The 25403-nt window shown below is 44.4% G+C and overlaps 2 protein-coding genes across 2 annotated transcripts; one reads left to right on the top strand and one right to left on the bottom strand.

Annotated features, from left to right (window-relative positions):
• The first annotated feature begins 44 nt into the window (after positions 1–44).
• Positions 45–1204, top strand: Vps25 (vacuolar protein sorting 25). Its single transcript, XM_075690283.1, has one exon. It carries the CDS (start codon positions 161–163, stop codon positions 689–691), a length of 531 nt encoding a protein of 176 aa, XP_075546398.1. The 5' UTR covers positions 45–160; the 3' UTR covers positions 692–1204.
• LOC142579749 (protein saal1) lies at positions 1202–25235 on the bottom strand. Its single transcript, XM_075690278.1, has 11 exons — positions 25040–25235; positions 24844–24965; positions 22861–22983; positions 13573–13656; positions 12945–13024; positions 12815–12874; positions 10885–11000; positions 7459–7582; positions 4591–4676; positions 3233–3385; positions 1202–1368 (listed from the first exon to the last, which is right to left on the bottom strand). The coding sequence occupies exons 1-11, from the start codon at positions 25050–25052 to the stop codon at positions 1202–1204; spliced, it is 1128 nt and encodes a 375-aa protein (XP_075546393.1). The 5' UTR covers positions 25053–25235.
• Between the last annotated feature and the right edge of the window lie 168 nt (positions 25236–25403).

Below are 25403 nucleotides of genomic sequence, written 5' to 3'. Positions count from 1 at the left end.
CACTGTAGTAACCGGTGGTAACATCCAAGCACAGAATACATAGCCAATCCAGGCCAATCCGTGTACACGCCCCGCTCGTTCGAGACGGGTGTTTCTGCTGCTGCTTGGTGCTGACATTTATTTCCGTGGTGTTTGGTCTTCCGACGCAGGGCAGTCCGTCATGACGACCGATTTCGAATGGCCGTGGCAGTACAGCTTTCCGCCGTTCTTCACGCTCCAGCCGACGCTGGCGACGAGGGAGAAGCAGCTCGAGGCGTGGAGCAATCTGATCCTGAACTACTACAGGGCTCACAAAGCCTACGTACTCGACGTCGCCGAAGCCCTCGCGTCGCCGCTGTTCCACAATAAGGACATCTCTCGAAAGCTGTCGGCGGACTCTCTCCAGGAGGTCCTCAGGTACATGAGTTCGCGAGGCCAGGTCGCCTGGACCGATAAGCAGCAGACGCGTTGCTACGTGTACTGGCGATCGCCCGAGGAGTGGGGCAAGCTGATCTACGACTGGGCGGACGCCACGGGACATTTGAACGCAGTGTGCACCTTGTACGAGCTCGTGCAGGGAGACGATACGGCCGACACCGAGTTCGCTGGCCTCGACATGGACCTGTTGCGGTTATCCTTGCAAGCATTAGAAAAGCAAGGAAAAGCCGAGCTGATATCTTTCGATGGCAGCGAAGGCGTCAAGTTCTTTTAATTGATCTGTTCTTCGCTCGACGTGAAGTGTCGACGTGCAAACAGCGCCCGAGGCAAGACACCGCACGCTTTTCGCCTACCGTGCCAGAGCCTACTTCGTCACTACTAATGTGTCGAAAAAAAAAAAAAAAAGCGATATTATACCTTGGAAAAACGTTCCGTACTCGTGAGAGCACAAGTTCGTTGATCCCTATTTGCAATGGCTTGTGAATTTCATAGCAGCGCGAAGTGCGACATACACAGAGTGCAGCACGTCTCGGGCTTAACGACTTTATTGTCTTGACCGCAAAACAGTGAAAGAGTGGTACGGTTTTCTTGTGTGCGTCGTCATTGTGCCTAATATGCCGCATGTAAAGTGCTGTATTGTACGGATAAAATGCAATTTACTGTGCCTCTATGTAATACACAAGGTCATGTAGTGTATTCACGCCTCTCATTATGCACAGTAATTAAAGGTTTGTCAATATTGACACACAGTCCAAGCTTTGTGCACTAAAAAAAAAATTTATTTTCATCCTGTACACTGTCTTGCTTGCTCAAGAGCGGCCTGCAGCATGTGGAATGTGTCGTCTATGCTTTCGGGTCGCTGGAGCTTGGAGTCTCTGTGTGACTGTGCTTCGTGCAGCCGTGCTTGAAGTGTCGAGTGCATTTCTCTCAACCTTCCATAAAGCTCGTCATCTGAAATAAAATTTTACCACATGTCAAGTGACAAGTAATCTGAGCATTACATGACTCTATTGCCAAATGGGCCGACATGTTTCTGAAACCAAAGACAGTATAGGGGAATTGCTCTATTCTTCAATAAAGAGGAATATGGTTTTGTAGTTCGTTTGGAGTGCACAATAAGCTTGCACTGCATAGCACAGGCACCGCACGCACACACTGCAATGCGACTACAGTGGCTGGAGTTGAAATTTGCAAGCTCTGCTACAGAATTCTAAGTCACCTCAGTGGGTATATAGCACTGTTGCTATCATGAGTGGCATAGGGTTTTACAATAGTTAGTAGACTGTTCTCAATTGCACCGTCCTTCAAGGCGCATGTGGTTTAGCAGGACGCTTTTAAGTGGCGCTAAAGTACCTGAGCAGTGCTGCCTTACCCTAGGCTTTGCATAACGTGTATACAGGTGCGGCCACTGATAGTGGGAATGCAGGAGTCGTGGCATCGCTCCGCGGAGAGCCCCAACGCCGACGCAGGCACAATGAAAGCGATTGGCGAAACACCCAACAAGCTGTCTACCAAGACTTCACAAGATGCCGGTGGTAGCGCTCCACGAAGCTATGCCACGAGCTCTCATGTTCCCCCCGCTAGCAGTGGCTGCACCTGTACGTACATGTTGCATGCATTGGTGATGTCTAAAACACCAGAAATTTCATTGCCTACTGCTTCTGGTGCTGGCTGACTTGGTGATACCAATGGAAGTTATGAAGTTAGCTCTTGATTATAAAGTGGGCATGGCCTTTTTTGTGTTCGTTTGAAAACATACATACTATGCCTTTTAAAGGATACTTTCACTCTGGACTATTCATCCTGTGCCAAAAGTGCATTTTAGCTTCTGCACAGTGCATTTTGCTCGCCTGAGAACAAGCAATGACATCGTGATAGGCCAACAGCACAGCCTTCAAGATTATGATGTGCTGCTTCACTGCGACACCATAATGCTACACTCTTGAACAGCATGCAAAACTGATGCACATGCGAGAGTTTGTCACACTGCTGGACGGTAAAGACTGACAGTGTTTCATAAATGTATAATGCTTGCGTAAGACTTTCTGGCTGCTTTACTACTGTGGACAAGCCATGGTGCAATGCAGAGCCATTTCTACATTAACTTTCCTTCCTTTTGATCTTACGCCCCACTAGTTTCGATTATTCAGATTCAGAGGAAGCCATCGTTGAGGGTGCAATGAGGACACCACCTACTGGCAGCTATAAATTCCAAGTACACTTTATGTGCACGCACGAGCAAAAGTATGCGAACTGCAGCTTTGGCTAAAATGCTTAATTTCTTGGCAACTCAGCAGACTTACAACCTTGAACTGACAAATGCACTGCAATAATTGCAATGCCAAGTCTGAACTGCTGTCTTCAGTTCAAGGTTACATGCCAAGGCATCAAGAAAACTCAAAGCAACCCTGGTCTACACATGTCGCATGTGTACACATCTGGAATGTATAACTCGTGAAAGTTTTGTGCGGCCGCAGTGGCCATGATTTGATCTCGTGACTTCATGCTTGGCAATGCAATGCCTTAACAACTAAGCCACAACGGCAGGTAAAAGGTGCACCTTGGTACTGCACGAATCTTCACTGAGATGCTCTAGAAGACCTAATTTCATCGCCCACGCAAGTTGGCTGAAACCACTTATTCCCTGTTCGTAAGGCCCCTGCATTCCACCAAAGGCTGCGGCTACTTTGTCCCATTACAATATCAAGCCCGCACTGGCCGACACTGATTGTGAACCTCGCAAGGAGTGTTGGACAGCAGACATGATCAGGTTAAAACCAGACAGCCAATGCAATGACAAAAGCCACCCAGTCACCTTCAGCCTTGCTGCCAGTGGCTAGCCGAACGTTGCTGACGAGGGTCACTGCTGAACCTAGGGTTCGCCAACAGTGCCTGGGTGGCACTGGCAATGACTCCTGTCCTTGAAGCCAGTGCACAAGCAGGGACTCCAACTTTTCACAGCGTGGCACTACAAAGAAAACAGTGCAGTTTCTATTCCACAGCAATGTTAGTGTACCTTGGCACTTTATGGCTGGCCAACCAGGAATAACGATGGTTGGGCCACCTGGCTGAAAATTTAAGTTTCCACGGGTGTACAAGGCAACTGAAATGCATGATCATACAGCCAGTGTGCCATGAGATGGCTATGAGAATACATACATAAGCAGGTTGTCAGTGTAAAAGATTGTTTAATACAGTCCTTGAGAAGATGAAAAATGATCTTAGTGCCACCAGTTCACACCTTGAGCTCACGTTTTCATGCCTGTGTGTGCCTTGTCAAATCACCATGCCTGTAGACACAAGGCTTTCTTCAGTATAACTAATGGGTGCTTCACTCAACAAGTGCCTTGCAGGCTCTTGTTTGTAGTGAGGAACAGTAGTTCCTCACTACAGAAGCGAATACTACACAGACTACAGAGCACTGACTTTAAAACATATTGATTTTATTAGGAAATAGCGCACGCCTGCAGAACTCTCTACAGGAGCAAAAAAGAAACAAATAACAATCGGTTCCAAAAGCTGATCTCCCCACATGCTGTTCACTCAATAATCGAACTCCTTCCTGGATGAACAATAGATGGTGAACTGAATGGTTTTATTTATTTTGCTTCAGCTACCCTTTGTGTGAGATGGGGTGGTGTTCCAGATCAATCACTTTCACAGTTATCACTTTCAGTGAACCCAGATTGGCTAAGCCAACCTGACAGACCAGAATGACCACAACGTCTGTCTCTCCAATAAAAAGTCTCTGTAGACACCGACCCATAGGAAAGTCTGCCATGGGAACACATGTAAGAATCAGTTCCAAATGATGTTGCCCATATTGAACCTTTCGGCCATTCAATGCCAGCAATGCACTAGTAAAATTACATGTGCATTTCCTTGTTCGGAAATTTGGCATTGCTTCATTCTATATCAGTTCTGACAAAACATACTAAGTACTAAACAACTTACTAAAGACAGCACCAGCAACGTGCTCTGGCATCTTTAACAGTATGGATATCAACAACCGCTCAGTACACAGAGTGCATCAGTACCATGCCTATAGCAGTGTTCTTTATTTTGATGCACGCTAGTCCAAAGTAACCCACATCAGAGAGTGATTGTCAAAAGCAATGATGAACAGAAAATACATTTAATGAGCAAAGAAAGGAGCTTCAGCACAGGACTTACAGAGGAGTTCTTTGGCATCAGTCTCACAGTCCATGACATGCAGTAGGTGCCAGAATGCATCCAATGAGCCATACTTCTCTCGTGAGCTGTCCAGTGAGGAATGTGAAAGTAAACTTCAACCTCAGAATACGCTAAAAAGTATACCTCAAAGCAAATCTGTGTGCATATGTCAGCTAATCACCACTGCTCAGCTCCCCGTTCCTAGTATGTGTCTTTCTGTTTGCCTGTCGTTACGTTTAGCCACTGCGCTTTTACACCTGTCGAAGCATATTTGTGGAGCATACTGCCTGGCAAGAACTTGATATGCTTTTGCAGCACAGAGCCCACTGATGTGTGTATGCTTGCACAACAAATGCTTGACAGCGGTTAGATAATACCTTCAAAATTCAGGAAGATGCTAAGAAAGCTTCTCTTTAAAAGTGCATACACACAAACAGCATGCATCCCTTTATATCGTAGTCAAACTTCCGGTCTCCCAGAGACAGAAAATACAGAGATTTGTATCTCATTCACAAGTTTTACTCCAACGAAAAGCTATAAATGTTTCAAAGGGAGCTCTTGAATCCATTCACTGTACTAATCACACAAATATACCCAGTAGCCCTTTATTATTACCCTTTCTTCTTTTCTTTTCCCCAGACGAATGTCTATGCATGCTCTTTCAGTTTTCATTTGTACTCTTAACCGAACCTTAGTCCCCTAATACATTCTTTTATTGAAGCTATTGGAGGACTCTGACCAAACACAGGCTTACCAGGTACTCTTGTTCGCCACTCACACCCCTCCTCCCACCTCTTTTAAGTTCCAGAGATAAGTTGGACAGTACCTGCTTTCTTAGAAGACCAGGCACAGCGATTGGCCACACCTACCTATGTCTGTAAATTCTTTTCTGGTTCCTGTTGTTATATTCACTTGTCGAAAGCACCCAAAATCAGTACCCCATGGTTCGCCTCCTCTCTCGTAACTCCAAACATCCCTTTGTTCCTCCCCCTGTAATTTCCCATCTGTCTACATTTCTTTTTATTATTTTTTTTCTTCTCTGACATCACCTACACCACACCAAACTCTGACCTATTCTCCCCCCACTCACCCATTGAGGGAGTGGGAGAGTGAGCTTCGTGTACATAAAAACGATGCTAAGGGAAGCAGTCACTGCCCTGACAAAGACATGTCCCCATGTCAAAACTTTGGAGAGCAAGATTCCATGTTTAACTACTACTCATCATGTTATTTTAGGTTACATAAGCTTTTGTGTTATTGCAATGAACACACAAAATGCTTCTAAATTTGATACTTCAAAATACTCTATTTGAAAGCTCTCATTAGGATGTTTCTGCAAGTGGCTGTGACCTAAACACAGCTGAGCTGTTTTGTCTTTTTTTTTTTCAAACGGCCATAGTTTTGAATGATTTGTATTGAATCCTCTGTGCAGTGTTATGATCGACTGTAGAAGTTGCAGAAATGTCATGTGTGGGACCCACAGCTTATCCACCACAGAATGCATCCAGGACATGGAATGCATCCCTATGCCACTGCTGTATGAGACAGCACACTGGTGCATCTTGTTTCTGAACTGGCCCCATCTGCTTCTGCAGCCTATCAGTGGCATTACATTAAGGATCCCTTCTCACGAGGGCCAAATGAAAATACACCAGCCTTGTGGACGTAATTATAGTACACTTTTGGAAGAAACTGTAGTCAAAATTTTGTTGGCACTCTTAACCTTTTTTTTTTTTTTTAAGTAATTTTGAATGCCTTGACACTGATATGGCAAAAAGAATCGGGAGCACTGACATGCTAGAATAATCAGGGGAGCCAAGGAAATTGATTTATTGATAATAATAACCAAATGAAATCTACAAACTATCAAGCCTTGTAAAGCAGAGAGGAAGTTAAATATTTTTAATTGAAATGTAGAACTGAAAGTGGAAGTAAAGACGAAATTCTGCTGGTGGGAGTTGATCCCACAAACTCTGCATGATGCATTAGATGCCCAAGAAATTGTACAAGGACAGTCACCATAGTAATTCATTTTGGAGAGCATCGTAAATGTCATGTTGTGAGTTCAGCTCTTACCAGCAGCGTGTTGTCTTTTTCTTACACTTTCATTTCCCTCATTATTATTAAGTGGCTCACGGGTCGAAAAATGCAATATCCGGCATTATCAAAAAATTCATCATCCGGCGTTATGGTACTAAAATTCAATGGCACCAAAACTGCTGGGAGTCAAACCCACAACCTTTGGTGTTAATTAAGACAAGCAAAGCCACGAGCTTAGGCGGGAGTCGAGCCCTTGACCTCTGGCGGGACCACAATTCAATGGCACCAAATTTAATGGTGCCACCTTTGATGGTCGAACCCATGAGCATTGGTGGGAGTCGAACTCATGGCCTTTGGTGTTAATTAAGGTGAAGTTAATTAAGGCACAGTTAATAAATATAGAATTAATTAAGGTACTCATACCCACAATCTTTGGTAGGAGAAAACAAGTAGTAAGAAGTAACAACACATTCAAATGATAATGACAAGTAACTTAACTAATGTCTTACGAGTATGCAGGCTTTCTCCTTCATCCTCTTTACTTTAGCACATGCTGAAGTAGCTGTCAACTTTTTATTTCTACACCTCAATTAAAGACTCTGTTAGTTCCTGCTATGACATCCTTGGCTTCACCTGGTTGACACTGATGGGCACTTTATTTCGTCTTCTTGCTCTGTGTCTACTTGTTTCTATTTCTGCAGTGCAGCGTAAAAAAAACTGACAAAATATTTTCCACTATGCTGCATTGAAGCTTTCCTGGCCTTTAATGCAAGCAGTGTGGAACTTCTGTTCTTCTGCAGCCAGAATAAATCACTGCCTCACACTCACCTCAGGTGGCTGGCAGCCGTGAAAAGTGCCTCGATAAAGTTTTCATTTGCACACATTGCACACATCTCCGAGTCTTCATCAAAGACACAGTCCAAGACTTGCAGAGTAGCGCCGAGCAGCTCCTCTGTCGAATGCAGCAAGCAGGCGTAGGCAGCGGTGAGAACATAGAAGGGAATCAGGGACAGTGCTAATCCGTGTGAGATGTGGCCGAAGTCATTAACAAATACAGAGCTGGATTGCGGTTATCTCAACAGTGTGTTACTTTCTGAAATGGGAATGCGGGAAGGGAAGACCTCTGCACTGGCCGTTCCGCGCATGCACATGCCGAGGTTATGTTAAATGCTGGATGCAGCAGTATTTCCCAATGGAAGAAGTGTAACGAAATGTGGAGGTGTTTTATTACAAAGCGAAGTAAATACATCATGACCATGAAATCGTTTGGAGCAACAAGCAGACTCCGAATGAAGCATTAATCAGGCAACTTCTGCAAGTAATCTCAGTTAACAAGACTGGTATTATGTTTAAAATATTTCTGAGAGACAGCACTTGTATGTACAGTTGGCATCAAAAGTTTACCAAGATTGAGTTTCATGAAAAAGCTGTATTCCTGCGCAGTTTCTGAGATTCAGGTTTATTTTTTTGTTATAGTACAGGTGTGCATATTTAAAGGGAGGCACCTCTCGAAACAACTTTTTTGTTACTTGTATTAGAGGTTTCAAAATTCAGGTAAGTATAAAGTTTTCTATGCAGATTTCAAATATGGCACTAGTTTTTGTGTAGATATTATAGTTTTATAGTTGTGTGATGCGCAATGGCAAAATATAGTCATGTTTATGGGCACTTTTTTATGTAATAAATTTTCACAGAAAACATTGTGCAGTAGCTTGTTTAGCTCTTTGTAGATCGCAAAGTGCCGATATCTAGCCAAACAGTCTGTACAATTACTCAAACTATGCAAAAAAATTAGAACATTTCAACAAATTTTTTTTTCTCAATTCTCTTACATATAACCATGTGCTTTCGCAACTTACTGCGTGGAGATATTGCAATTTCAAGTAGATATTAGCACTGTACATATCTTCAAGAGTATGTATGCCAAATTTTGTTAATGTAAGACACTTGTAAGTGCACAAGGTTATTTTCATGTGATTGTGAAAAAAATTAGTTGAAGTGTCCTAATTTTTCTTTTCTTTTTTTATAGTTCTAGTAATTGTACACGCTGTTTGAATAGATATCGGCACTTTGCGGTCTACAAAAAGCTAAATAAGCTACAGCACAAAGCGTTTTACGAAAATTTATTACACAATTAAGTGCCCACAATATCACTCTATTTTGCCATTGTGTAGGACTTGACTCAAGAACTATAGCAGCTACACAGAAACCAATGACATATTTCAAATCTGCTTGAAATGCTCTAAAGATGGCTGTATTTTCAAATCTCTAGTACAAATATTAAAGAACTGTTTTTTCGAGGAGCGTCTCCCTTTAAACAGACGTTTTACACATGAGAAAGCCCCATAGTGAAGGACTTTATGGGGACCTCCTACACTCTTGCACGGATAAGTATGTATCGCAACCAGACGCATTAAAGAAAGGCGTTACAGCATGGCATATGGCAGTAACAATGCCAACTGCTAATAGCAATAATATTATACAATTTTAACTGTTGATTTTAATAAAGAAATGAAAATATTAAATAAAAATAAAGAAGTTGCAGTTTTGCACCAAAAGTGCGAGAAGCATTGATTGCAACAGCAATTTATTAGACAGCTATACGAAGTAAGGTTAGTAGTTTCATCCCCTGCATGAATTGATGTAAACATTCGCTTAACTCGCCATGGTGGCGTAGTAGCTTTGATGTGGCACTGCTAAGCCGCTGGTCGCAGGATCAAATCCCAGATGTGGCGACCGCATTTCGATGGCGGTGCAATGCAAGAACAGCTGTGTACTGTGCATTGAGTTCACATCAACGAAAGTGGTCAAAACTGATCTGGAGTCCCCCGCTACAGTGTGCCTCAGAATCATAATGGCGTTTTGGCATGCAAGCATTTCCTTACTAAATTAACGAGCACGGTGTCACACGCACAGGCAAACATGAACACATGTCACACGACTGGTACGCACGCTCACAGTGGGAACGCTGGTGTAATGAATAGTGGCAGCAGCAGCGGCAAACGAGCTACCCTTCTCGCTTCAATGCAAACTAGGCACATAAGAACGCAGGGCACGCGAAGCCATCAGCTATTTCGGGTCGGCTAGCCTTCGAAACCACCGTAGATTTCTTCTAAGATAGGGGTTGTGTGGCTGCGCTCAGCCACCAGAGTAGAGGAGGAGATGCGCACTAACCTGCCTCACCACCCCTCCCCCCCTTGCGTGCAAGAAAAGATGGCACACATCCTCCCTGCCATCCTCCCTTGCGAAGAAGATGCCACCGCATCAAGCTTCTATCCTTCTCAGCTCACCTTCGCTAGCTTTCCCTCGCACCTACAACTTACAGCATGCAGCCACTATGTTCTTGCACTTGGACTTTGTATGGAACATCAACGGCTTTGCCTGGCGTGTCCATATTCCATATGTCCAGATTCACCTGTAGTGTCCATATAATTGCTCTCGTAATAAAAAAAGCCAATAAAAGGATCAATGGCAAAGTATAACAATCAAGAACTGAGCAGTACCACAACAAGTAGGGTCATGCTCGGAGGTATATAACAACAAGTTTGCCTGCAGCGAGTAAAATAGTGCATCACTGCGTTAGCCACATGTGCTAGTCAAGATTGCACATTTAAATTCCAGGCTGCGGGAATATTCAGCTTCTTGCGAGATATAGTGCCCTGCTAACTTTTGACGCCAACTGTACCTCCTCTGACCATGCAAGAAAGAACAACAAACATTTTTTTAAGGCTACATTATGTTTACTTTATACTGCTGAGAAACAAGTGTGCTTTGTTCTCCCAGCTCATCAAAACCACAAACAGGTGTACCTTTACTAGAGCATACTATTTTAATGATAACAAATAATAAGTTACACATCTCAACATAACCGTAATGTTTGTCTTTGTCTGTGACATGCAGCTGACCACACGGAAAAACGGGTGCAGTTAAAGGGGCCTTTCCTTGGCCTGTAAACAAGCCGGTAAACTAGTGCACGTGCATGCGTTACAGTAAGGAAAGAGGGTGAAAGTACATAGCATCGCCAATATGTATATATTTACTATTTTCAAGAACTGTAAGCTCAATAACAAACTGAAAAACTGAACCGAGTTCACAGGTAATCTGGCATGTTACGAACCTTACGTGTAGAATTACGTTTTCAAGTCCTTTGTGCTGTCAACAGAACAACAATGATCTTCATTAGGAACGCCAGAGCGATGCATGCTGGACAGTGAGAAAAGACAGGCGATGTGCAATCATGCACGAGAGACTTGCCATTGATGGAGTTTTCCAATATGAATGTTATGCCTGAGAGGCAGCTGTCAGATGAACGGATGGCCTGAAGCCAAAATGGCAAGGACTCTTTATTCGACAGGCATGTGTGGCAAAGTCTGCAAAGAAAAAAAGAAAGGATCATGCACGACTCTTTTGCAGGTATCGTACAGGAAGGACCAGTATGAGAGGGAACACCTGATTAATGATCAAGAATTAATTAATTTATTTATTTAGGTACCCACAGGGCCAGTTTGGCATTGCAGTGGGGTAGGGAGGTAAACAGAAGTACAGGTACAAAAATAGCAGGAACAATACAATGTAACAGAATAAAGCACATAACTGAAGTTGATATATATATATATATATATATATATATATATATAATGCAGAGACAATAGCAAGTACAAGTCAACAGAATAACGTACATACCATGGCATAAAGGGCAAGTACAACATAAAAGATCAGTCAAGTGAGTTAAACACATCACATGCTTGTGGCAAAAAAAGATAAGAAGGCATTTTTGCAACATCATCACACACCGCAAGATGCATGTGCAGCGAAATCATGCAAGGTAAAAGTTGTTTTCAAAAGTGTACTAGGTCAGTAACAGAAGAAAAAAAAAATCTGAAATCTCAAACGTAACACTGAGAATGTTCTCTCAACAGCAGAACTACTCAAGCAAGGTTTTAGCTTTCAACCATGTAGCAATTTTTACTTCAAAGCTGGTTAGGTGTGCCCTTTCACGTTATACCAGCCCGTAAATTTTATCAGCCCCCACTCCCCCTTATCTGTAATCCACTGACTCCTATAAGCCATATCAGTTTCACTTCGCGACAGCTGCCAACTTGGAAAAGCTGGAGCTTTAATAAATGTGCAAAGCTCTGGGCTAGTTGCATTTGGGTGCTGCTATGGAAACAGCATGAAAAACAGGGGCCATATTCTTGGCCAGTCACTTTCGGGCATATCACGTTCGGTGTGCATTCAATGGATAAACCAGCAGACAGCAGGTCCATCACTCCACTGGAACTCCTAGCTGAACATTGTGTCACGCAAAACTGAATGTATCCTCAAAAGCGATTGACTAAGAATACTACCGCAGGATAGAAGGAGGAAACGAATGGCGCATGCAACTCATACTGACAACTGATTTCAGTCGAAAACAAAGCCAGTCACAAAATCAGCAATATTATTTTGGAAGCTGTTGTTAGTTGGCACTGCATTATTATTTATTCACTAAAGCCCACTTTCCCATTGCTACCACATTCATATAAGCATTTTTGGGCTGATGCTGGCAATCACCCATGAATGACACCAAGTACATCCATATTTTGCTATTACAAAAGCTGTCCTGAACATTGTAAGCTGGTAGTACCGTCAAATTCCTGTACTTACAAACTAAGAAAAGCACTGTTTCCCTTATGATAAATTCACCTATTGCAACAGTTGTGTTCATCTGATAAAAAAGCTCTCCAAATAAGTCAAAACTCCCTGTGACATTGTGATCTACAACTAACCTTGCCTGTTGTGCGTTGATTAAAGCTCCACTACTGCAATCATTCTCTTATATTCAAGTGTTCCACTCGAAACATAATAAAATCTTAAGCATGCAAATTCTCAACATTATGTGTTCAAAGACCTTGAACAATACAATTTCCAAGTTGATGGGCTTATAAATTTACCAAGAATGAGCATTAGGAAAATTTTCTTCCCTGGGCAACACTGGCTGCCATGAATGCCCAACTACTATTCCCAGAAACGGGGAATCAAACTGCACTGGATATTGTTGCAAGGCTTACTCATACATGGGCATTTGGAACAGTCCACAACAGGCTAAGACATTCCTGTTTTCTAGTTTCAAGCATTTGCACTAATAAATACATAAGAAACGGCAAGAATAGGCTTGATGAAACAGCCACAGGCACCATCTCACCTCAACACTTGAACCAACGTGGGTGTGTCAGTTCCTCCAAGCAGCTGCATAGCCATTTGCCTGGACAAGCAACAACATGCTGTAATAACCCATGTTAAGAACAAGATGCATGTCTGCAGGGTATACTCACAGGAGGTCTTCCTCCTTGGAAAGAGCCAAGCTGAGGTCAGGGAATACAGCCATGTTTCCCAGAATTCCAATTAAAATTTCCTATGGCAGCAAAGAGAAATAATTTGATACCAGGCAAGCAAAGTTCCACGTACAGTCATAATCACCATCACCACCACTACCACCATCATCATCATCCCTGGTAGCAGCAGCAGCACCGCACGTCCCAACGATGGTTGTCTGTCCCTGTCTTGTGGCGGCTACCTCCATGCTATAGTTGCTAACTTGTCACTCTCATCCCTCTATCTAATCCTCTACTGCCCCCAACTGCATTTTCCCTCCCTTGGCACCCAATCTGCTCCTCTAGCAGACCAAGGGCTATCTGTTCTATGCATTGCATGCCTCATAACTTTTATCATCCTCATGAGATGGCTGACTTGGCAGATGGTCAATCATTGTGCTTAGAAGTGTTCAGCTTGGCTGAAAGGTGCATGTTTTATAAAGAGAAATAGCCCTGCCCTAAAAACTACTTCAAAAACAAAAAATAGTTTCTGATAAACAAATGTGAAATGATGCTAAAAAAAATATGCAATAGGGGAAGTTCTGGAAATAAGTGAGAGGGAAAGAAGATAAAGTGCATCATAGCTCACCACTAAACGAGGTGACCTTGAAGTGGAGATGATCTGTTGAAAAATCTCAGAGGCCTTGAACTCGTGCAGGAAATGTGCAACATCCTGTAGGGAAAGGAAGCAAAGGAATCTTCAGTCACTTGCATCAGTCATATTATAACATCAAACAACCACCATGCTCTCGATATCCTGTTGCTCAAATCAAAAAGTCCTCTACACCCATTAGCTGACAGGCATGTGTGAGGAAGGGCTCGAGAAATAACGGTAACGGAGGTGAAATCTTCGCTGCCGAGAGGAACAAGGCTGTTTGCATTTTTGAGACTATTTGAATATGATGATGAAAGACCATGTTAGATGAACACTAGAAAGACATGGTAGTACTATATCCTTGCCTAATAACAGCCAACAAATAAACTAAAGGCTCACAGAACTATAGAGTCCCACAGTGCACTAAACAATTTTGTGAGTGTTTGCCGTATGGCATTGATGAACTGGTGGCGAGTCAGTAGATCCCGTTTCACGATGACGGCAAGGACGAGCTAGGCATGGGCAGACGGATCATGGACGAATGAAGAGCAAATGGAAAAGTCGGCCTGACACAGTCTGGTCCTGGACAATCAACCGAAGGCCCAGAGCTGCAACTTTTCACAGTCCAAGTGCAGCGGACCGTGGCCTGCTGAGGAATCGCCAGGCAGGCGGAGTAGCCAGGCAGCAGCTGGGCTTTGGGACCAGAACCCAACAAGCTCTTGTGGTCTGGCACTGCTCGCTTCGGTGATGCTCTACGAGCTTCTCCCAGCACTTCTTTGTTCTTTTTCTCGTTCTTCACGTATTAGTTCACAATGGGTTGAATTTGTCCTTTCATCATTTCCGGTTTTCTTGTTTTTCTTCCGCTCACCAGATGCCAGCATCATTGCTTCTTCATCGTCTTAGTGTCAGTTCGTCGATGCATTGCATAACCACACGGATGCCGTGCACAGCATGTCAATATACCCGGTCCATAGTTCCTTGAGAACATTTAGGGGTCCTCGGGCATATCGGCCATATATTAGCTCAAAAGAAGATCAAAATACAATGTAGCAAAACAATGACAGGGATTAGACCCGGACACATACGTCTGACTTTTCATCATCTGGCGGCAACTCGGCAAGCAGCACCCGTCGCCGCCACTCGTGTTTGTCACCCCTTTTGCTTCTTTATTTACAACACACTCCTGATGCGACAAATATGCAATGGCCAGTTTTGAGCAAGTACACTACTGCATGGCCTCAGTGAATACATTGGACGCCAGCAGCGGATATTGTGCTAGCACATTGAGCGACAGTTCAATTGATGACGGGAGTAGTTCAAGTGACTACCTTAACAGCGATACGGATAGTGAACTAGGTGATCGATCGAAGTGATGATCACAGTAGCAATGCCTGTGTTGGCTTGAGTGGTAATGTTCAGCCTCTGGTCCCGACATTGCCGGTGGTAGGACTTGCTCCTCGAGTTCCAAATACAAGTCCTTTTGGCTGCAGGGTATGTTGTGGGCATCGTAATACATCTGACGCTGGCTTGTCCTCATTCGCATTTCCACTTGATGCTGCATCGGCAGTGGCCTTCCATCGCAGGCACCCTTGTGGCTTGACATAGCATTTGTGCAGTACATGTCTCCGTGTCAAGCTTTGCTGCACCGTTGTGCACTGGCATTCATTACGGAAGGGCGACATCGGTACACCTGCGTCTTGACATAGTTGCACATTGTCATGCTTGTACTCATTGTTGAATTGCCATTCGGAGTGCATGAAACCATTGTTAGCAATGGCCTTGAGCCTCGTCTGTTATGCTTGGACAGCCTTGTAGGAGGTGGATATTTCTTGCCTTTAGGAGACTTCGCGACGCTGCTATTGTACTTTGGTTCCTTAGGCATTTCCGTGGGCACAGCTTTAGGCGGCGTTCCATCATCGGCAACTGTGCCACTCTCGCGTCTCTTGAAGTCTCTTTTGTTAGACACGGACGGCACCCCCTTTTTCAAGTTCATAATGCACCAACTGGCCCAAGAGCTTGCGCTAATGCACCTCATCTCTTTTGTTCTTTGCGTTTACCTTGTTTTCCTTGTCCTTGCCACCTTCTCGCCGTCCTTCTCAGGCATAGTGATGGCTTGTTCTCTGGGCAGGAGCACTCTTGTATGGAAGCATAGTAAATGATGAAAGAGCTGCAGCACTGTCCCATTCCCTTCCATGATGAGGGGAGCTTTATACTTGTATTCGTTACCTTCCTCAGTTATGTCTCGCATGCCAACTGTATTCAGGTGCAACATCAAAAAACTGTCTACTTCCAATGGCACATCGTCTCTGGGAGGCCCTCCAGTACCAAAGACTAGAGACGTGATTTGTACAGTTGAACCTTGGGAGAAGTCATGGAGGGTTCCCTGGACCATTCATCCAAAACAGGTTTCCACTGTGGTAACTTGAGCAGATAATCTAAATATATGGCCTGTTGTCCTAGCAGATATCAGAAGTAGCTGCTCGAAAAGTAGCTGCTTCAGGGCTTGCATCAGCGCAAACAAGACTGAGGTTTGTCATCATGGTGATGATTGCACCATCCACTGGTGGACTGGTCACTGCAGATTTCTGGCAGTTTGAGGACACCTATAGTGGTCTCGTTGGTACTGCGCTAGTCTTGGAGTGTGATGGACACTCATTCACATGTAAGGGTCACAGGGTGATGCGTTGTCCTTAAGGTGAATAGGCTGAGGTGCTCAACGCCTTGAACTGTACAATTAAATGCTGGAGCAATGTCCTGCCGAACGAAAGTGTGCTGACTGCCTGTGTCTAGAAGCAACAGCAGCAGAATTGACCTCACTGATGCGACAACTCAGGCTCTGCCCGTCTGGAGGAATACAAACATGAGTCCGCTGCCACTCAGAGACGAGGAAGTTGCTTGAGGTTGTGTGTCGATGGACTGCAGCCCGCTGGCACACTGCACGGAAGTCCCTGACGCGTTCCAGACGCTTTGATTGGTTTTTACTTGGAGTACAGACCTTGCATAGCGACGTCAAGTGTTGTCCAGCAAAGTGAGCACATTGCAAATTTCTGGTGCTTCGCCACTCACTGGCGACATAGTTGCACTTGGCACGGCGAAAGCAATGCCTCCACGCCAGAAGCTTCCTGCATTTTTTTCTGAAGTGAGCGATGTGGAGCACTTCTAAACTGTATGGCTCGACGTGTTGCACAGGAGTCAGGGACGCATGTACGGCGATCTTACTTCAATTGACAGATCCGCTGCTGAAAGCGGATTTAGCTCAAGAGGTCGTGATTCACGTTGATGATGCCACTAGATTGCAGATGAGCTGGCTTGGTCGAGAGTGCTTTCCTCCCTCGCCTCGACTTAAATTTGTAGGAAGGTCATAAGATGTTTCACTTGCTGGGTCTTGACTGCTGTAACTGCCGCTGTGTCAGCGTTGTCCGACAAAGAAGCCTCCTTCAGCCGTTGACGGTACAGGATACCAAAGTCAGGTGGTAAGGCTTTCATGATGATGTGTCGCACACGCACAACAGCAGCATACTCATCTGGTGAAACACCAAGGCCCTCTAGTATACTCATGCGGAAAGTACTAATCGTAAACATTTCGAAACTTGTCTAGATCGGCTGAACTGCGATTAGCTGCCATTGTGAGGTCCAGGTGGTCACCGACCAGCATGTAATGACTGCCGAACCGGTCAGATGGTGACATTGTAGTTTTCCTCAGTGAGGCGGATACCCTGAATTGCTGTCTTAGCTGACTCGGACAGGCATGTCAGCAGATATCTAAATTCGCCTGTCTTGGGTAGCAAGTGACTGCCACGAATACTTGCTTGGTACTGGTCCCAAAAGTCTTATCAGTTGCGCCGCTCACCAGAAAAGCTAGAGACGTGCAGCTTTGGCAGGGCAACGTGGGAGAACAGCGCCGCAGGCGACACTCTAGGTGGGACGGAAAGGGCAGCTGGGCACACTGTCGAGGCAAGTTGCATTGCAGGACTCGCAGTGGAGTCAACGGAGACAAGAAAGATTAGTCGACACAGCTCAGTAGCGAGGCACAAGCTTGTCTTTGTAAAGCTGACCTTTTGTTCGTACTCAAAAGCTGTGGTCAGGTCTGCCTCCAGGTCTGCATCCATGAACGTATTTTGTATATTGCACGGTCGAACTCTGTGAGCTATGCCTGCTTCGCTAAGACGAGCTGAGGTGCTGGTGCAGCACCCACACAGGGCTAGTCTCGTCTGTCAGCAGGGCGTCACTCGTAGACATGGCCCTCCGGACGAAGCCGCACTTGGTGTGAAGTTGTTCCATTGCCGGATTGTAGGGCCAGACAACAGGGAAGTTTCGGAACCACTTGAAATGTAGCAAAACAACTACGGGGATTAGACCCACACTCGGATGCCTGACTCGTTTATCATCTGGCAGCAACTCAGAGAACAGAGCTTGTGGCTGCTGCTCATGCTCGGCACCCCTTCTTCTTTATTTGCAAGAAAGCCAGCCCATTCTGTCCTGAGGCACTTCTCGATATGCAAATAAAAGCAGTGCAAGGAAGCAGTCCCATGACTTCGGTTGCTCTTGGCACAACTTACACAGCATGTGCTTCAAAGTACCATCGAATCTCTCTAGCAGACCATTGGGTAAGGTGTCGAACTGAAGTGATTAAGAGCAAGCAAACCACTTACCTCAGTCTCTGACGTGAAGCAGGAGGATTGATTGCAAAAGTTCTCCCCTAGAAATCCTATCTGGTAAAACATTTCCAACAGCCCATCTGCTACTGTTGCTGAATCTATTGTGGGCAGAGCCACAGCATCAGCATACCATGTGGCAAAATCCACCAAGATGAGAATGTAGCGATTATTTTTTGTTGAAACAGGTGTCAGAGGTAAAACAATATACACGGCAACTTGTTCAAGTGTTGTATCGATAAGAGGCATTTGTCCAAGAGGTGCTTTGCCTATTTTGCCTTTAGAATAAGACTCCACGTATCTTCAGACCTCCTCCTGTACACCAGGACAGCAGAATGACTCCAAAACTCAATCCTTTGTTTTCTTGATACCTTGGCATCCAGAGATCAGAGTTTCGTGAGTCAAATTTAACACTGGGCCTTAAGAACCTTTTGGAACCACCATGTGTTGAAACATTTTACCTAGAGCCAGGTAACAGCGGTACAGGATTCCTTTATCAATCGTAAATGACTGGTATGTGGCCCCTTTGCCAGGGATCACTGTGCCCACTTTAGCACAACAAGGCTTCCAATGTCGTCTCTTTATCTTGTTCTAGGTGAAATGATTTCTGCGTCACTTCCAAGTTCCCAAACTTTACAGTCGTCAGCTTTCAGCATTGTCTTTTGCTTGAGAGACCAACAAGAACTGAGCTAGGCGTTCACTTCATAGTTGGGTGCCTCGTTAGTCGTCGGTTTCTTCTGGTTCGACAACTCCTTCCATATTGTGTCTGCGTCATTAGCGTCAAGGGAACCGGAAACATTTCCTATGATGACACCGTAAAGAAGTGACATCATACACTTGACTATCACTTTTCCAGAAAAAAAGGGGCAAAAAATGTGTAGTTCTGCTTTCGATACCTCGATACAGCGACTATCAGCCAATAAAATGGTGGTAGTAGTACCCTTAAGTGCTGCATCGGGAACCAGGAAACGCCGTACAACAAGTGTGTTTCTTCCAGTATCCCTGAAGACAGAGACAGTGTGGCCAAACACCCCTCCGTGTAACATGGGCAAGTTATGTGTAATCATTCTGCAGTGCGTGTTTTTGGTGCACTGGGAATGTATTTATTTTGTTGCAAGTCATCAGTTAATTCAGGCATGTGTGATTTATCATCAGGTGACACGATACAGGAGGCCGTTTTCTTTGAACCACCGTTAGACTTTGGACATGCCCTCACATCATGGCCTGGCCTGCAAAGATACCCACAGAAGTGTTGCTTGGGTTTCGTGCAGCAATCAGACACTCTGCGTCCCAGTCGATCACAGATGAAACATCTGAGTTGAGACGGTAGAAGTATATCCATCTCACTCTTTGGAACTGCTGTTTTCCACCTTGTCCTGGAAAAATAATGAGTTTGGTTGCCGTTGGGTCTCTAAGAAGGTATCAGCAGCTTCTGCCATTTCTTCAACTGTCCTGGATTTCTTCTCCCTTAGGAAAAGCGCCAGATGACCATGACAGTTACTCAAGAACTGCTCAGCTACAATAAGGTTGTGCACGGACATGAAGTCCTTTACTGTTTTCAACATTTCCAACCAGCGGTCAAAGAAGCTGTGTAGTCTCGTGGCATACTACTTGCCAGTTTCCCCATCTTGCGGCTTGCTTTGCCGAAACTTTTCACGATAGCCTTTGGCTGTGAAATGAAACTTCTGGAGCAAGGCCACTTTCGTATTCTTGTAATCCATGGACTCTGCTTGTGACAGGCGACTGAAGGCTTTCAAGGCTTCTGCACTGAGGCACAAACTAAGAGCTGTAGCCCATTTCGCCTCAGGCCACTCTTGACCAGTAGCTACATGCTCAAACCTATTTAAATGCGCATCCAGATCATCATGACTTTCGTTGAACACCGGTATCAGGTTGTGAGGATTTATCAAGCTTGGCTGGCTTTGATTTCTTTCAGGTTCTCGACCACGTGCTGTTTTTCTTTGCTGCCTTCAACTTCAGCCAGTCGAAGTTAGAGTTGAAGAGCCCTCTCTTCCATCTCCAGACATCCTTTTGTTACCTCTCTTTTCGCGAGCCGTTCCTCACACGCCTTAACATATTCCTTTTGAGCCCAGTCTAACTGTACGTCTACCCATGTCGTTAACTCCGCCCCCTGAAGTACCATGCGTTCCACGAGCGTTATGAGCTCTTGTTGACTCATCTTGCCTATAGATATCACGACTCAGTGGAAATGGCTTTGTCCTGTCGCCACGGATGCCAATTGTGAGGAAGGGTTTGAGAAATAACGTTAACGGAGGTGAAACCTTCGTTGCCAAGAGAAACGAGACCATTTGCATTTTTGACTGACCCTATTTGAATACAATGATGAGAGATCGCATTAGACGAGCACTATAAAAACCTGTTAGTACTGTGGCACTTGCCTAATACTAGCCAACAAATAAACTAAGGTCCCATAGAACTACAGAGTGCCACAGCACGGTAAATAATGTTTGTGGGTGTTCACCGTGTGGACAGTCGATGTACTGGTGGCGAGTCGGTAGATCCCGCTTCACGATGACGGCAGGAACAAGCTAGGCATGGGTGAACGAGTCATGGACGAACGAGGAGAAAATGGCAGGGTTGGCCTGGCGCAGTCTAGTCCCAGAAAATCCACTGAAAGCCCAGAGCTGCAACTCTTCACGGTTCAAGTGTAGCAGACCGTGGCCTGCTAAGGAATCGCCAGGCAGCAGCTGGGCTTTGGGACCAGTACCCAACGAGCTCTTGTGGCCTGGCACTGCTCGCTTCGGTGCTGCTCCACGAGCTTCTCCCAGTTCTTTTTCTCGTTCTTCAGGCATTAGTTCTCTAGTGGCCGAATTTGTTCTTTCATCGTCAACCATTTTCTTCTTTTTCTTCTGCTCGCCAAATGTCAGCATCATTGCCTCTTTGTCTTCTTCGTCGTCTTCACGTCATTTCATCAACACACCGCAACGGCCCCATGGACACCGCACACCACATGTGAATACCGTACACAACATGACAGCATGTCCCTTTTACTTACCCCATGTGGCACACAAAACATGTGATCTAAACACTTTTTGTGTCTCATATGGATAGCACGTATTCAAGTTATTATATGATATACAAGCAACCCTGCTTATGTGAGGTTTCGGTTTAGCTAGCTTAAATTTATCCCACCTTACCACCACATAATAAACAACAGCTCATGAATTCAAACATGTGTGCGTACGTGTGTGAGCGGTCATGGTATCCTCATCTTATTAATGATTTTTACCAAGAACATACATTGCTACTTCCAGCCACAGGACATCACATTGGTTGGCCTAATTCAATATCACTTAGCCAAAAAGACTTTGAATGCAATGAAGCACATTATTTTTTTAAATTATTATTTCATGATACCCTAAAGGCCCTCTGTCAGGGGTTATTAAATGGAGGGGGGGGGAGGCGAGGCAGCGGTTAGCAGATGCAAGGATGGTGTCAATGTGGCCGCTAGGTACTTATAGGTCGAAGTAAGTTCAAAGTCAGTATTGTTTAAAGACATGGGATAGATTGGAAGTTTGAATTTAGAAATTTGATTAGTAAAAGACAAATTTAGCCTTCAAGAGGTTTAGCGGCACTAACCAAGCCTCACAGCATGTGTTTAAGGTGCCAATGTATTAAGATTTAGGTGTACATTAAGCAACCACAAGTAATAAAATTTGATCTGGATACTTGCACTACAGCATCCCCCATGGCGCAGCTGTCTCAACACAGTCGATCATCACTGTTCACGTTGCATGCTTAACATGCTGATGTGTGAGCTAGAAGAAACTCATGATTCAACTAAGTCACCTTTACAAAGTTATAGTGGCCTAGTGGCCTGAAAGTAAAATCACTATGTGCTCATGCCCTGGAATTCATTACACTATGCACATAAAGATCCATTATCATACTGCTGACAGCTTAGAACGACAGTGAAGGATCCTGAAGTCGAGCTATACCGATAGGTTATTCGTCTAGAAGTCTGTCACCATTCTCTGTGGGTCAATGTGTCACTTTGCTATGTGCAAAATGGATTCCAAAGGGTTCGCTGTTGCTCCTCAATCTGAACCACCTGCACCGAAATGGACGAGTTGACGTAACCTCCATGTGACCTCCCTCTATGCCACTCTCTGTCAATCAGCAAGTGCTACCGTCACATGAGAGGTACCATAGTCCAAACAGGTGGTTCCACTCCAATTTTCTATTTTCAGCATTTTCTTGCTTACAGAAGCTCTATTCTCACTATGCATGACAAATTCGTCATTACAGAGGCCTAATCTTTCAATCTAGCCTGACATACTTTCTTTTCGTGTCCCTTTAAGTTGCTGCCTGATACCTGACATAGGTGTTGAATGTAAAAAAACAAACGAATAAAAGAAAACAGGATGCAAAATAACATCTATTTGCATCTAGACTGCTTCGCAAGTGACATGCTGCTTTGCTGCATAAGCGGTGCACCGCTGTGCATTGAGGACGTGAAATACAAGTGACGGACGCACAACAATGATGTGCAACAGAAGCTCGTTTTTGCAAAACACGAAAGTGCAAAGGTTGGACAGAGCAAAGTTAAAGCAGACTGCCCAAAATGTTGCAATGGTGCTGCAATAAAACGCATTTGTAGGCTTACAGAGTTGGCCGCCATGTCCCAAACTGTGCAGAGCTCCTCCTCAACCTCTCTGTCCAACTCCACAGCCTCTTCCTCTGAAAGTACTTTCTCACCTTCCCCACAGGCATTCTCATTTTCAGCAGCCTAGTGAGGAAGCCAAAAAGGGAAATGACGACATTTGTCAAAAATGCAAAGGAAAACTGGATGTGCACATCAAGATCAGTGCAAACGGAGTTTAAATGTAAATTGTTTGATTCAACAGACGGTTAGTGTTAACAGACGTTGGGGAAGGAATTTAGGTTCCCCAGTACCAATTTAACAATATTAGAAAATATATTGGTTAAAACCGAAATACTGCAAGTACGTAGTTTACAATTTAGTCAAGGGTTTGATGGAGAACTGTCTGGCGAGGTAACGTCATAGTATAGCAATTATAAATTTTGGCACTGACCAACAAACGACGAAATTGACTTTTCAGTGTCTGTACGGGAACCTTGTTCACAAAACACAAATGAAATCACCATTACTGAAACAGCTTATACACTCTTGAACATATGACAAAGCTACTTCACATAAACGGGGTGAAGACTGCTGTCCAGCCCAGCGGCGCTTCCGAAAAAGCATGCTGCGGTCCCCTATATGGCAGAGATAAGTGAAGCGCTCGTGCACGTTTTTTAGAAACACGACACGCATATAGCACACATGCCTAGCAGTAAGCCAAGACAGGATCTCATCAATGTGAAGCATGCTCTGCCCAAATGCAAATTTCCTGGAGATGTGTACAAGATAACATGCGCAGATTGCAAGTTTGTGTATACAGGTGAAACTGGAAATCTAAACAGAAGTTTGAAGCAGCACCAGAATGACATCAAAAAGGGAAACATGTCGACAAACACCTTAGCAGAGCACGTGCAAGCATCTGGACACGCCATTTATTGGGATGGTGCAAGGGTGTTGGCAACAGACCGAAATGTGTAATCATGGCTTCATCTAGAATCGCTCATCATTCAAACTACTGACAACACCGTCAACAGAATAGACGGCAATCTTCACCCCATCTATGCAAAATCACTTTGCCACATATTCAAGAGTACATAAACAGCTTCAACGACAGCCATTTCATTTGTATTTCGCGGACAAGGTTTCAATATGGGCACCGAAACGTCAATATTGTAATTTGTTAGTCAGTGACATGATTCATAATTGCTATACTATTTTCTGGCATGCATCTTAGTTCATCATGCAGATGAAAACGCACACACACTGAGACGAAAATTTATCCTTGCTTTCACCATCACGTATGCAGAAAAGACAACGGAGCTTTCAAGCATCACTAAAGGACCGCAGCCATTGTCACCTCCCATTTGAGTGAGTGTAATTTGTGCTATCACTGCAGTAACTCATCGGCATGACTCTCTCTCTCTAAGCTACAGCATACACAATGCACTTTTCTGTCATCACATAAAAGTTAATCTCAAGAAAAGCAAAGTTTAAAATGAAAGCAGACATAACTTGTGTACCTTTACAAATGCACTGCGGCGTAGCCACATAGCTTGGCCTTTTGTTCAAGAATGCACTTGAGAATTCAATGCCTTCCTTTGCTTTAAGAACACTTTGGAAGCCGAGTCTGGGCATGTTTCTGCGGAGTGACGTTCGTGTTTCTCGATGTCCACTGGCGATCGATTTGCCGGTGCTCCCGACTCGCTGACTAAACTACAAGTGCATACTTAAGGTGCTGGCAATTTGCGCATGTGCGAAAACTACATTTTTGGCTTCGCAATCAATTTTTTTACCCGGTGATTTAGCGAGTGATTTTCAGTCTAACGAAATTCTCCATTTAGCGAAATTATAATCAGCGCCTGTCGACAACTGTCAGTTCGGTTACAAATTACATACAATTAAAAACAAAAAAACGTGGCCTTCAGGTAGCAAACCCACTCTGCCCTGTGCCGATATGGTGTTGCCACACACAACATAAACACAGAGCATATGATCTAAACTCACTTTGATGGCTTTCAAAAGGCACTGAAACAGCCAGTGTCGGCTAAACACTGTTTCTCCGATCCTGTCTCCACTCGAGGTTTCATCGGCTTCTACGATCTCCGGCGGAGGGGACGGGTTTCTTTCTGGAAGGGTGGGGGCGTCGTCAAATAAGTTCCAAAGCTTTTCAACACGGAGCAGCGCTGGCGCATAACATTACCTGTATCATCCATCGTCACGGCAGCACTATTTCACCAACGACATTCATCCAGAATGTCGTACATAAAAAGAGATACAGCAGATTGTTTCTGATCAATAAAATTCTAAAGCGTATCTCCAACGGAAGCAACAACTAACCAAACACGAAACGCGCGTACTGATGGGCGCTGCCATGTTGGGTACACTGTACACCATAGACTCGCTCTCGTTCGCCTTCTGCATTTGTTGTACATTATTGTCATTTTCTTGTGCGCACAAATTTAAAATATACTTCGTTATGCATCAAAAGATTGCGTTGGACTGCATTGGACAACTTATTTAACCTGCGCAGTTCTGTGTGTTCGAGCCATTGGTATGCACACAAA

The sequence above is a fragment of the Dermacentor variabilis genome, chromosome 4, assembly GCF_050947875.1.
Source record: "Dermacentor variabilis isolate Ectoservices chromosome 4, ASM5094787v1, whole genome shotgun sequence".
Taxonomy (NCBI): Eukaryota; Metazoa; Arthropoda; class Arachnida; order Ixodida; family Ixodidae; genus Dermacentor; species Dermacentor variabilis.
Note: the sequence above shows the minus strand (reverse complement) of the source record. Positions and strands in the feature narration are given on the sequence as shown.

Bases quoted from the DNA above. Each gene is read 5' to 3' on its own strand.
- Vps25 (XM_075690283.1), top strand. From the start codon at position 161: ATGACGACCGATTTCGAATGGCCGTGGCAGTACAGCTTTCCGCCGTTC.
- LOC142579749 (XM_075690278.1), bottom strand. The intron at 22,984-24,843 runs GTGAGTTTAGAT...CTTCCTCACTAG, and splicing joins GCCTTTTGAAAGCCATCAAA to GCTGCTGAAAATGAGAATGC. The intron at 3,386-4,590 runs GTAAGTCCTGTG...TTTTCTTTGTAG, and splicing joins TGATGCCAAAGAACTCCTCT to TGCCACGCTGTGAAAAGTTG.